At 43.8% G+C, this 14,229-nt stretch overlaps 1 protein-coding gene across 2 annotated transcripts in view; it reads right to left on the reverse strand.

Annotated features, from left to right (window-relative positions):
• Nucleotides 1–4,783: 4,783 nt before the first annotated feature.
• The window catches only part of HPSE2 (heparanase 2 (inactive)), a 688,711-nt gene continuing 679,265 nt past the window's right edge, over nucleotides 4,784–14,229 (reverse strand). The window contains exon 12 of one of the 2 annotated variants that reach the window (XM_058697425.1): nucleotides 4,784–10,189. In XM_058697425.1, the coding sequence (XP_058553408.1) occupies nucleotides 10,024–10,189 (166 nt within the window). In that variant the 3' untranslated portion in view covers nucleotides 4,784–10,023. The remainder of the gene's footprint in view (nucleotides 10,190–14,229) is intronic. The other variant, XM_058697426.1, reaches the window with a different exon arrangement.

The raw sequence follows: 14,229 nt of genomic DNA on the forward strand, positions 1-14,229 counted from the left end.
CCGATTTAATCCTGTATGCCCATTTGTAATTATGTCCGGGCTTTTGTGTCAACATAAGTTTTTATCTTACTTGGGTGAATATTTAGGAGTAGGGTGGCTGGGCTGTATGGTAAATATCTGTATGGTATGGACTGTATGGTAAAGTGCAGGCACCATTTTACATCCCCCTGGCAATGCTGAGAGTTTTCGCTGCTCTGTAGTCTCCTTAGCACTCGATATTGTCCTTTATAACTTTAGTTATTGTAGTAGGTGTGTTGTGATATCCTACTGGGGTTTGAATTTCCACTTTCCTAATAACAAGTGATGTTGAATTTCTTTTCATGTGTTTATATGCCATGTGTAAAGTGTTCAAATGATTTGCCCATTTTAAAATTGGATTGTGTTTCTTATTACTTATAAGATTTCTTTATATATTTGGATGTTAATTCTTTATCAGCTGTTTTGCTTTTTTTTTTTTTTTTTTTTTTTGCCAGTCTGTGACTTTGTCTTTCATTTTCTTTACAGTGACTTTTGAAGAACAGAAATCTTTGTGCTTTTTGTGCACTGGCTAAAACATCTTTGCCTAAACCAGAGTCACAAAGATTTCCTCCTGTTTTCTTCCAGAAGTTTCACAGCTTATTTTGCATTTAAGTCTATGACCCATTTCAAGTTGATTTTTGTAGAAAGTATGAGAGAAATGTTCAGGTTCATTTTTTTGCATATGGATATCCAATTTTTCTTGCACCATTTGTTGAAAAAAAATATCCTCTCTCCATTAAATTACTTTGACACGTTTGCCTCAAATAAATTGACTATAAATGTGTGGATCTATTTCTGGGCTCTCTATTCTGTTCAATAAATTTAGAAGGATTCAGGTCACACTAAGGATTTTATTGATTTTCTCGAAGAAACTGCTTTTGGTTTCAGCAATTTTCATTGGTTTTTCTGTTTTTTATTTCACCAATTTCCGTGCTATTTACTATATCCTTTCTTCTATTTACTTTGGATTTAATTAATTTTTTTTTTTTTTTTTTTTTTAGTTTCTTAGAACCTGACCCATTGATTTGAGACCTTTTGTCTTTTTTTCTAACAAAGGATTTGCTGCTATAAATTTCCCCCAAGGTACTGTTTTATCAGCTCCCACTTTTGATATGTTTTATTTTCATTTTCAATTAGTTCAAAATGCTGTCTAGTTTTTCATTTGATTATTTTTTTGGCCCATGGATTATTTAGAAGTGTGTTATTAATTTTCAACTATTTGATGGTTTTCTGGGTATCTTTCTGTTATTGGTTTCTATTTCAATTCCATTTGGTCAGAGAATATGCTTTGTATGACTTGACTCCTTTTCAATTTATTTATGGCCTAGGATATGGTAAATCTTGGTGAATGTTCCTGGTGTACTAGAAAAGAATATGTAGGTATTTTTCTTTTGTTGGGTTGAGTGATCTATAAATGTCAGGTCAAGTTGGTTGAGAGCAACATTTAAGTCTTCTGTCTTCTTAATGATTTTCTGCGTACTTTATCAAATATTGAGATAATGGTATTGAATTCTCTAAGTGTAATTATGGATTTGTCTCTTTCCCCTCCCAGTCTTGCCAGCTTTTGCCTCATATATGTTGAAGCTCTGTTATTTGATACATAAACATTTATGATTGTTATGTTCTCTTAACGAATTAGCCCCTGTATCATTAGGAAATTACCTTTTAATCTTTGACACTATCCACTGCACTAAATCTACTTTGTTTGAGAATGGTATGGTCACTTCAGCTTTATTCTGATTAGTGCTCACATGGCCTGTGGCAGAGTTCAGGACATGCTCCCCCAAAATACACCGCTTTGGTATATTGATGATTGTGAGCTAAAAGCACGCTGACTTTCCTTTTCTTTCTGCAAGCAAGAGATGAAACTCCCATGGGAAAGAGGCCCTCCCTATCCCAGGAGGAAAGGAGCTTTCTTCTCACCAAAGAGGGAAAGTCTAGGCAAAGAGAAATCTGTGCAAAGAGACCTGGTTAAACTAACTCTTACCTTTCTTTAGTCTCCCCATAGAGTTTAGTTACTTTCCCACAATTGCCAATCTTTCTTCAACGTAGTATATACACACTGAGGCCTAGCCAGTTCTTTGGGTCTTCATTTTTCTTGTGGGGGCTCCCACGTTCATGTTAAAAATCACTAAATAAAATCTCTGTGCTTGTCTCCTATTTCTCTGTTTTATGGCAGCCTCAGCCAGAAACCCTGAGAGGTAGAGCAGACATTCTACCTCCCCTGCATATGTGATCTTCTATCCTTTACTTTTAACCTACTCATGTTTTCATATGTAAAGCACAATTTTTTTTGCAGGCAGTATATAGTTGGGTCTTATTTTTTACCCAGAATGACAATCTGTGCCATGCTGAATTGTCAGCTTGTATGTTAAGAACAACTCACATATAATGTGATTATTACTATGGTTTAAAGTCTATCAATCATTATCTTGCTATTTGTTTTGTATTTGTCCTATCTTTTCTTTGTTCCTTTTTTCCTCCTTGTATGCCTTTAAGAACATTTATCAAGTACTTTTATGATTCCATTTTTTCTCCTTTATTGGCTTCAGGACCAGGACTGGGGTGAGGAGAACGACATGCTCACCTTGAGTGCAGAATTTAAAGGGATGGAAAAGGTTTGGTAATCAATTTAATACTGTTTCAATTAGTGGTTTTAAAAGTCAAAACTAAGGGCATCTGGGGGGCTCAGTCAGTTAAGCGTCCAACTCTTGGTTTTGGCTCAGGTCGTGATCCCGTGATTTGTGAGATGGAGCCCTGTGTCGGGCTCTGTGCTGACTTGGTGTGAAGCCTGCTTGGGATTCTCCCTCTCCCTCTTTCTCTGCCCCTCCCTGTGTGTGCTCTCTCTCTCTCAAATAGAATAGATTTGTGTTTAAATCTATCATCTTACTGTTTTCTATTTGTCCCCCCTGTTCTTTGTTTTCTTTTATTTCTTGCTTTCTTTTAAATCAACTATCTTTAAAATTTTTTTTACTGTTTGTTTTTGAGAGAGGGAGAGAGAAAGAGAACAAGAGAACATGAGCGGGGGAAGAGAAGAGAGGGAGGGGGTGACACAGGATCTGAAGCAGACTCCAGGCTCTCAGCTGTCAGCACAGAGCCCGACATGGGGCTCGAACTCACAAACCATGAGATCGTGACCTGAGCCAAAATCTGACATTCAACTGACTGAGCCACCCAGGTTCCCATAAATCAACTATTTTTTAATTTTGATTCCACTCTCCCTCCTTCCCTCATTCACTTAGAAATAATACACTCTTTTAATATTCTTTTAGTGGTTACCCTAGAGGTTAAAACATGCTTCCTTAACTTATGAAAGTTTAATATAAATTACCTCTTCCTTGAAAATGAAAGGATGCTAGAATACTTTCCCTTTGCCTGCTTTTAAAATGTATGCTATTGTAATGCATTTTTAATTTTCTATTTTAAATCTCATGAGACATTATTATTATTATTTTATATTTATTTAGATTTCCCCACATATTTGCCACTAATGTTGTTAGCAGAGGGCAGAGCATCCAGTACTAGATGCATCCTAACTGGATAGCGGTGGAACAACACAGATCGTTTTCTGCTAAAATTCAGCCAAGTACTAGGAGTAGCAAGACCTAAGGGAATGGAAAGAGGCAAAAGAAAGCTTCTTTAGGTCATTCTGAAGTATTAAAAAAAATCCTTCGAATTTAGGTATCCTCACACATGGTCTGTAACACTCACTTGATGACGCTCAATTAGAGGGACCCAACGTCATTGATAAATTTTCTGGTTTCCTACTGTCCATCAAAGTTTTGTGCTCCTTTTTCATGAATGTCTTAGTCTGTTGAGGCTGTTATAACAAAAATACCATAGACTGCTTGGCTTATAAACAACAGAAATTTATTCCTCACAGTTCTGGAGGTTGGGAAGTCCAAGATCAAGGTTCCAGCTGCTTCAGCGTCTGCTGAGAGCCCACTTTCGATGTGTCCCCAAGTCGTGGAAGAGGCGAAAGAGCCCTCTGGGGTTTCTCTTATAATCCCACTCATGAAGGCTCATCCCTCACAACCTGATCTCCTCCCAAAGGCCACACCTCCAAATACCATCACATTGGGAATCTATCACATAGGGTAAGGTTTCAACATACCAATCTTGGGGGGGATCAAAGACATTCCATTTATAGCAACAAAATATAATTGTTGTTGAGAAGTGACTGTCCAGTCAGGGACTTTATTTCTGAAACTCCAGCATCTAGATGGGATCGTGTAATTGACTTATGGCTAATGGAATTGAGTGGAAGGAATTTATGCTAACTCTAGGTTAGGTCCCCCAAACTACTCCCATGTGATTCTACACACTCTCCTTGTCTTCCCGCTGCATGTTGACGCCCATAGCAATGTTGGAGGCCAAGTGCTAAAATGGCACACAGCCTACCAGTCTGGATCCCTGACGGACTATGTGCATGGAACCACTACTTACCCCACTACCACCAATTGACCTTTACACGATCTGTTAGCAAGAAATAAACGTCGTTTATGTTAAACCACTGAGATTCTGGGGTTTATCTGTTATGGCAGTTAACAGTTACTTCAAACATCATCAATGACATCTAACTTGAAAAATAAAACTTAATTTCCACTTAGAGTACTTGAAGCAGGGCTTGTGGGGAAGAGGGAAGCGGGAGAGAGCAGCACATCATGAAATCAACGATACCCATCATGTGTTAGTTCATTGGGTCAAAATGTAGTGTGGACAACAGTGGGCCCCTCTCCCCACAGAACACCCTGAGAACAGAAAGTTAGAGTATTCACATTTTATTACTTACAGAGTGTTACCTCAAAATAGAAACTACCTCATGGACCCAAATTCTCTGCAATCGCCAAGCTCATATAAACCTTAATATAATCTGTTTTTTGGAAGCAAATATTAACACCTGTTAAAATCCCCTGCAGAGAAGAAATTTTTCCTGGGAGATGTTCCTGCACTTTCTTTGCCAACTTTTAGATGAATAAAACTTAGGTTTCTTTTTGCTTCTTCCAAAAATATAATTTATTACATAACATTTACAACTTGAAAAAAATCCTAAAATATTTTCATGAATAATAATTAGAAAAGTTCATGATGTGGGCTGTAAAGAAGGGCCTCCTTTTCTCTGCTGGGAGCATAGGACATGGGATTTATTCATGAGCCAGTCATTTGGAACTTGGTCAGCTCCTGGCAAATGCCCCAGGGCTCCCAGGCAGGGGTGGGGCTCTCTGGTGTTTGGAAGGAAGTGGGTATGAAAGCAGTTGGTTTCTTGTATTTTAGCTTTCTTGTTTTAGAGTGGTCTTTGCAAGTTCTACCCTTAAGGCAATAGTTAATGGGTTTATTATCTAGTCTGGGAAGAAAAGAAACTTCCAAATCTCTCAGTAGTTGGGGCAGGAGGAGCAATGATCTCAGAGGCAGTGCATGTGTGGGTGCTGACTGGCTCTGCCACTCACCTCCAGGACTTAGAAATATCAGGAATCATCACCTGTGGTGGGTGGTGGTGGTAAGACTGGTCCTTTATTCTACAGAAAAACACATTCCATTTACAGCACAGGCTGCTCACGGCCCTACTCACTACTCATCAGAACTGCGAGTTGGCTTTCCCATACTTGCCACCAGCTGTTCTGGGCGAAGGCACTGCTAGGGTTCTCTGTAGACACACACAGGCCGGTAGGAAAGCTAGCTGTGGGCAATTTGGAGGTGAGAAAAAGGTGGCCACCACCAGTCCAATTAGAGAGAGCACAATGCAGTGAGAGCAGGCTTTGGAGTTCAATAGATGTGGGTTCGATATCTGATTCTGACTCTGCTTATCTAGATGGCCTTGGACAAATCACTTCTCTGGTCTTCCCCAGTCACCACCCGGGACTGGGCCCGGGAAGGTAGTTACAGAAGCATCTGTCCCTGTTAGTGGAACTCAGAAGCAGTGATTATAGAACTCCAGTTGTTTGGGCTTTATAAAAACTGTTTATCTGTGAGTGCCCCTTACTGTCTTATTTGCAATTCTGGCACATCCCAAGAAAAGATTGCAAACAATTCTACAATCAAGATTTAATTCCCTCTCAGTACAGCAGATTTCCCTGCGCTCCGGGTTGGGTGTCCGTGGCAGAGGGAAGGCCGTGGAACTGGAGAGAAGTTAGGTGAAAAGCAATGAGCAGTGTCCAGGCTGGGGCAGGGGCACTGAGGTTGGAGAGAAGGGATAGTGGAGGAGCCTTGCTACATAAATGTTTATGTATTCTTCCCTTGCCTTCTCCAAGCCAGATGTCTATTATTTTTGGCTGCTCTCTTGATGCTTCACATTTTTAAAGTCCTCTTCTGTCCTGGTGTTTTTACTGCCAGCGGTATCCACCTGGTTCACCTTTGCTTCTGCTGGATTTAAACACTGCCCTCTTGTTTTCTGAAATAAAACCATTCTCAGTGGATTTCCAAGGGGAATCCAGCAGCCGCATCCCTCTCAGACACAGGGGCCTGGAGTGCAAGGGCAGGGCACACCTGCAGAGGCTGGGCATGGCCTGGAGCACTGGGCAGCTCAGCAGGTCACAACCCTGCGGGGTCCTTCCCACTCCCACCTCAGGAGGCCTCAGCAACTCCTAGTGCTAAAGGCCAGCGGAGGCCTTTCAGATGGAATCCACCAATGACCTCTGCCATTCTGGAGGGTACATGGCTTGGACCCATCTGCCCCGGGGACTGGACAACTACTGGGGAAGGGCTGGGGCTACGAAGGCGAGTGGACCATTAGGAATTGCGGTTCTGGGAGTCCTGGGCCTTACTTAGTCTCATTGTAGCTCAGTTCTGGGATTTTCAAGCGTTTCTCCGGCCAAAGATAAGCTAATATCCCACAGTTGCAGCTTTTTCAGGGTAGTAGAAGAATTGAGACTCTTTCTTCAAATAACAATGAGAATTTGTTCTGAGCCTTTGTGATAAGAAAGGAGAAAGAAAATCATTCCTAGAGGCAGGAAGAGCAGAAAATCGTTTCAACAAAAGGCACAGACTTCTCATTATACTTTTATTATGCTTTCAAATAAGCATTTATGCAAGGCCATTCTTCAGTTTAAAGTAAAGTGGTTCTAAAGTCTTAGATGATCTCGGCCATGTCTTGTTTTAGGAGGAAAAGTCTGATCTGGAAGGCTGGTGGCTGAACTCTCTTGTTCCAGGGCCCAGCCTGGCAAGCCTGCTCCCCTAATGTGCACTGTGATGCTGAGTTTTGCCACGGGCTGTTTTTTTTTTTTTTTTTTTTTTGGGGGGGGGGGGGAGTGTGATCGGGGAATCCCTTATAAGAAGTGATCCCTACTGATTTAGTAATTATCTTCCACTCCAAAATGAAAAAGCCAGGACAGATGCCCTGTACCGAAATCCGTGCAGAATGTGATGTTATTGTGAGTTTCTCAGTATCCTTTGAATAATGCAAATACTTCTTCCATGAGACAGTTGCAAAGTTAGAATTGCAGGACCCCAAAGATACATTTCAGTGATTCCCTTATCCCTTTATTAACTAAAAAAAAAAACAAAAACAAAAACAAAAAAACCCCAAAAAACCCAAAAAAACCCAACAAACAAAACTTAAACCTCTTGGGAGCATTTAATACACAGAGAAAGATAAAAGAAGCAGAAACTGCCTGTATTCTGCAAGCTTAGAAGCTTAGTGAAGAACCAGCACTATTTACACAGAGTGTGCTTGCACAGAGCTCTGGAGGTTTGCTGCAGTGAATTAGCAGGACCTGTGGAAAGGTAAGGGAGTGAGGCTGTGAGGCGGGCGACCCCTGGGCCTGCTGGTTAAATGAACAGGCTCTGGATTATTCTGAGCTCAGCAACCCACTCCCCTGGGTGGCCCCAGGTAGGCTGTGAACCTCTCTGTGCTCACAGGAAGGTGGGGGTGAAACTGGTGACTCCTTCAGGGGGCTACTATGTTCGTAAAGCAAACTAGCCAGGCCCGGGCCCAGGTCCGCAGAGACAGCCACTTACTCGTGTCATCAGCAAGGGCTTGCAGCTATGCCTGTACGGCACATAGAAGAGGTTTTGATATCTGCACACATTTTTTAAAGCTTGGAGAAACAACTTATTTGTCTCTTTTCCTCTCTCTTCCTCACTTGGGCTGTCCTCTGACTCTGCTTTCCCTGCTTTCTATCCCGGGTCTTGGCACTTCTCTCTCCTCCCCTTGCAGAGCTGAGCCTTCGGCAGAAGGTGCCTGCTTCCCGAGAAGAGGAGGCCCCCGTCGCTTCCAGGCAGAGCACACCCACTGACCGGGTCCAGCCCAGTCCTTGGCACCCCCTTGTGCTGGCGGTGGCACCAACCTCCTGTGTTGTCGTCCTTCCACACCTGCTGACAAACACCTCAAAACCGAGTCCACTCTCTGCCTCGTGCATAGAATGTGCCCGTGGGCTTCCCTCTCCCAAATGCCCGCTTCTCCCAGCTGAGTCTCCTGGACTTCCTCCCTTGTGTAATCTTCCTCCCAAGTCTCACCTCAGACCTGGCCCTGTCCTAGGACCTTTGGGCATCTTAGTCATCGCCTGGCCCCTGGCCTCAGCAACCCTGACCCTCCACTCCTCTCCTACCCTCTCTCAACAGCAGAAACCGGACTGCTCTCTTAATTGGAACCCTCTGACTTTGTCAAATATCTCCTCCTTTGAAAAAGCGCCATTCATGTCCTTTATCCTGAGAAAGAAAATCAAACCCGCAAAAAGACAGTCATTTCAGTGGCAGCTTATTTGAGTCTTACCCCTTGAATCATACAGAAGGTCTTTATCATGAACTTTAAATCAGTCTGCTTCCCCCTCCCCAACCCAGGGGCTTCCCACCCACCACCCCACAGTTCCCCACCAGACCTCCACCTCCAGATTCCCCCTTGCCCCAGGTGGTGAGCCGAAAACTTTGTTCTGTGCTCACACTGGCTGGTCCGGGATAGCACAGACCTGGTCATCTTTCATGACCAGATTAGATTTCTGCCCAGTAAATGCCATTGAGAGGCACACAGCTACTTAGGAAGAGGCAGAAAGGTTAGATCCAATGACTTTTGATTTATACAGTTTTTTATGGTTTTGGTCAAACAAACCATGAATGGCTTGCTCTACAAGCTCTTAAGATTCTCTCAGATTTGATGCAGGTCTAATTACTTGCTTGTTCAGTTGGGGTGTGCGTGCATGTGTGCATGCGTCTATGGTGGTTCAGCGTGCTTTCTCTTCGTACTAAAACTCTCTCCCTCCCAGACACATGACGGATGATGATTGCTTTTTGTGGTGCCTAATACATTGCTCTCCACTCCATGAATATTGTTACCTGACTCCCATTCCGACCCAAGGGGAATCTGGATTCACAGAGGAGTAGAACCCTTTTACAAAATCTGGAGCATGATTGCAATTTTACTTTGGAAGCACCCGTTTCCCAGAGGAATAGCGAGTGATGGATGCCACTGTCAGAAGCCCAGATGCGCACACTCATACATCAGCCAGGAAATGACATAAACAGCTCGCCCAGCAGGCCGGCGCTGACCCACCCACTTGTTCCCCTGTGGGAAGAGAGGTGGTAGGAAACCCAGGGCAACAGAAGGGAACAGCCAAGGAAAGGAGTTGGGAGAGGGCTGGGCTCTTTCAGGCCCACCTGGTTATTTCTTTCCTCATCTTCTGCGGAGGGCAGCCATCACAGGCTCAGAGCCATAGTTCTATTGCTATGTGACCAGGATCATGGAGAGTTGTTTCCTTGGTCCTGGGAGCGTGCCGTCAGCTTGTTTTCGTGGTACGTGTACGTGGATACATACAGGTCTACACACAAACCTTCCTCCTTACACAGGTACGGGTGATGTCTACATTTTCCTTCGGGGCGGATGTGGACTACCTAGGCTAAGCTCATGCTATGGCATTTGTCTCTTTGCAGAGCAAGTCTGTGCTGATTCCAGCAGGATTGGGCAGCAGAGACTGTTTTGTTGCTAAGAAGATGTCTGAAAAATAAGGACACTATTAGGGCAGGAGAGTGGAAAGCAGTTCAGCAGGCCTGCTGGTAGCTTGTGACTGTGAGGGTGGTTTATCGGTAGCGGCAGGCCAAAGCGTTGACATTCTTGACCACATAAAAGCCCATGGTGACTGGAGGGATGACCAATGTCCGGCCGGCCCGCAGGGGGCGGGGCTTCAGTTCTGGGAGGGTCCCATCATCCACCATCACTAAGGGCTGGCCGTTCAGCTGCACTGACCTGCAGTGAAGAAAAATAGCATGGGCTTGTCATTCATCATCCCAGCAGAGCCTGTCTGATACTTGCCCAGCCGTCACTTACTGACACTTGCTGTGCCCAAGTGCTCACCTGGGCGTTTTACTTCTAAAAACTCATTAAAAAATTCCAGCAATGCTCTGAGAAAGAAATTGCCATTATCCCATTTTACCTCGAGTGGCTAAATGACTTGTCCAAGGTCACACAGCATGTAGTGCTGGGAGCCAGGATTTGAACACAGGAAGTCTAGTTCCAGAGACGCAGCATTTAGACAAATGAGAAGTCCATGATGCAGAAGCTGAAAAGTGTCTTAGGCCTATTTTTAAAATCATAATAGCAAATCTGTTTGACTTTATACCTAAAGAATTTTTTCCTGTGGAATGATCCGAAGGCTTATGATGGTCTCAGAAATCTCCTATTTAACTGCTATCTTTAATTTATTTGAGAGATTAGAGAATTAACATCATGTCACTTGACTAGGGTTGTTCTGAAGGAGGACAGAGACATTTAGAGACTCCTTTTTCTAGTCTGAGTTTTCTTATCAAATATTTAACAGATGTTTCTGTTTTAGCAGCACAATGGAGTAGGTGATAAAGTATGCATTCTTTAAAATTTGAGTTCACCCATCCCGCTTGCTTTTATTCTTCCTGTGCACCAGCCACCTCCAATCCTGGAAAGAGGGCCACATACGGAGCACACTTAGGAGAAAGGGAAATAACTCATCACCCATCCTTGGCCTGTGGTACAGAATGCAGAGAACTTCCCAGCTGTTCCTGACCCAGAATGACTCGTACGGCTATGTACCCAGATGGAAGCTCAGTTTTCTGGGTCAGAAGAAAAGGCTAGAGCCAGGCCACCAGCTGGAAATAAGGCTGTGAGTCACCCTCAGAAAATCAACATTGCATAGTGATGGCTATTTTGGGGCCTTGCCCAATCTCCGACGTGATAACATTGCAGTGATATAATCTGAGCTGTAAAGAGAATGAAATGTTAGAAACTGATATAAAGGTCTTTGTTTCATGTTCCTTGTGTGCTATGAATGACAGGTTTAGAGAGAGATAAGCAGACCTCTCCCCAACAGAGCAGTGAACTCCCAGAGAGGACTGTGTTGTGAATTGCTCCCAGCGGAGAGCGAGGCAGGGAGGTTGGTCCTGATCTGTCCCGCATGGGTAAGTTTGGGCCTGGTCCAGATCTGACAGAGGAACAGCCACCCTCCTCTTGTCGGTATGACTGAGGAATGAAAGAGGGAGCAGGGGACTGGAGAGCCAGGCCTGCCTCTGGAAAAGTGTAGAAGTAGGAGAACCGAGATCTGGTAAGTGTTGACCTCATCAAATCTGCAAGGAGCTTTTGATCCAAATGTGAGTGACCCTCTCTGGTGAAGACAGCCTGTCTACTCATCTACTCATTGGAGTGGGATGCAGGATGAGGAGAAGGGGCCCAGTTACAAAAAAAAAAAAAAAAAAAAAAAAAAGCCAGAACAGGTCTTCACAGTATATTCTCATTATTTTATTTCAGGTGGTGTGAATATCCAACAACCAGACATATGCACCATCAAATAAAAGTTCAATAATGTAATTAATCTTTCCAATGAATACTCAATTGATATCCCTGCTCTACTTGAAAACCTTCAGTGGTCCCTCTTACATATGGAGTTGGGGGCCAGCCCCTCCTGCTAAGGAATTTAACTTTGTGTGATCCCAGAGCACTGGTATCTCTGGGTTCTGGAAAGTGCAACACAGTGTGATAAGCAAGCTAGCCTTTGAATTTCTATATTGCTATCCTGGAACAGGCCCCATTCTGATTCCTTACTGGTTATTTCAAAAGCTAACCCGAGTATGGGTGGAACCAGGGAGCATGGTTGAGATTCTGGATTGATCTCTAATTCCAGGATCCCCATCACTGACTTGCTAGACGGTCTGGCAAATCTCTTCACCTCCCTTCCTGACGTTTTCTCATTTCTGCAACTGCTATAGGCTGCAGGGCCAGAGACATGAAATACAAAGTATGAAGGTGCTTTGAGAGCATAACGAACCCGTAAGTGGGAGATGGTGTTTTGTTATTAATTCTTTTTGCTGTAGTTACGGGACACTTACTGGTCCTTGTACTTGACTGCTTTTGGGAGTGACAAGTTCATGGCTCCTCTTAAAGCCCTCTTTTCCCTTAGCTCCCATGGGACACCTCTCTCTCTCTCTCTCTCTCTCTCTCCCTCACGCACTCTCTTGATCCTTCATTTCTGCATGTGGTTGCCTTTTGAGGGGGGACTACTGGCTTCTACCTGTCTCTCGGATGCTGGTGCTTTGTCCTTGGATCTCTTATTCTCCCACACTGCACACTCCCACTGAGTGCGCTTACTTGCACCCAGGACTTTGATTGTTATCCACATCAATGCTTCCAAACCGGACCTAAAGCCTTCTAACTAGTGTATCTCCCCTTGGCTGTCCCACAGGAACTTCAAAGTCTCTACGTCCAAACTCAAAATCTTCTCCTCAAACCCTGTCCTTTTCTCTGCCTTTTTTGTATTGGTAACACCATCTATCCAATTACCTAAGCCAGAAAGCTGGGCATCTGGGACTTCGCCCCCAATTCTCTGTCAGGGGCACTGAGTCCAATCAATTCTACCTTTTAATATTTTTCATATCTGCTTTCTCTCCCTGCACTGCTACTATTCTAGTTCAGAACTTGCCACGTAACCCATCTCTTTGCCCCCGGCCTCGCCTTCCTCCTGCTGCCTGCCACAGTGCTGACAGAGCAATCAACTGCTGTCACTGCTTTAACCTCTCCGGCATCTCCCCATCCCTTCTGCTTTCACATGGACAACGAGGCCTAGCTCTGGCTAGCTCTTCAGTCTCAGATCCTGCCAGCACCCCCTACTCCCCTGTTAACTGTGGCTCACTGACCTCAGGGGGTGGGTATGGGCTGAGTTGGCAGTTATAATCATGAATAAAGATTGTTTCACAATGAAAAGATAGTTGAGTCTTGCACATAAACGAAATACATATTTCTCAAATGAAAATGCAAGTAGACACATTTGGGTGTGTAAGTTCCCACTTACAATTGGGAATAAAGTACACAACTTCATTTGAAAGTATAGTAAATATTTTGCAAATGTAAATATCAGTACATTTGGGATTAATAAGACACAAGTTCATTTAAAATTGTTATAAAATTCCTAACAGACTTTTTGTTGGGAGGAGGGGGACATGATGTGCTTTTTTCAAGCAAGAGATTTAAAAGGACACTAACTATAATGGGGCAGGGCCATGACATGTGCCGACATCACAGAGGAACCCTAGTCCTTTGCAAGGCCTACGTCCTCACCTGGAGTGACTGAATTCAACACCCTGCAGTCCCACGTATGCAGTGCCCCTTCCTCCTGGAGCACAGCCCACCCTCCTCCCCTGTTAGACTAACCACACTGGGTCCTTGCAGAACTCCTCACGTGCTGTCCCCCCTGGGGAACCTTCTCTGACCCCTGGGCTGGGCACAAGCCCCAACTCTGGACTTTTGTGTATCCCAAACTTCTCAATAACCATCTCACTGAACTGTAGTGTCTTACTCTCTCCTTCACTGGGCTGTGAGCTTGGTTAGGAAAGGGATCACGTCTTTCACCCCTAAATCCTTGGTGCCTAACAAGGTGGTTGGCATAGAGGGACGAAATATTTTGGGACAAGTGAATGAGCTCTGAGGCTCTTTTGCATTACTTCTGATCTTCTGGGGTGGAGTTTCTCCAGCTTGAGAGAGGCTCCCTGGAGGTTCGTGGAGTGTCTTCACAGATTTCATTAACCTACCAATTACTCTCACTCTCAGTGGTTCTGGAGATGTTAGATAAGACCTGAATTATCGCTGATTCTCAGTCATTCACCAGATAACTTATCCCAACCTGACATGAGGCCATTGATCATGGATAGTATTTTTTATCCTTAAAAAAGATCTATATGACCATCTCTTAGCTAAGCCAACATGAGTTAATTTCCTGAGACCCTGAGTCCCCATACATCCTCATCTATAAAGTCCCTCCATTATAA

Source organism: Neofelis nebulosa, chromosome 13 (genome assembly GCF_028018385.1).
Source record: "Neofelis nebulosa isolate mNeoNeb1 chromosome 13, mNeoNeb1.pri, whole genome shotgun sequence".
Classification (NCBI taxonomy): domain Eukaryota; kingdom Metazoa; phylum Chordata; class Mammalia; order Carnivora; family Felidae; genus Neofelis; species Neofelis nebulosa.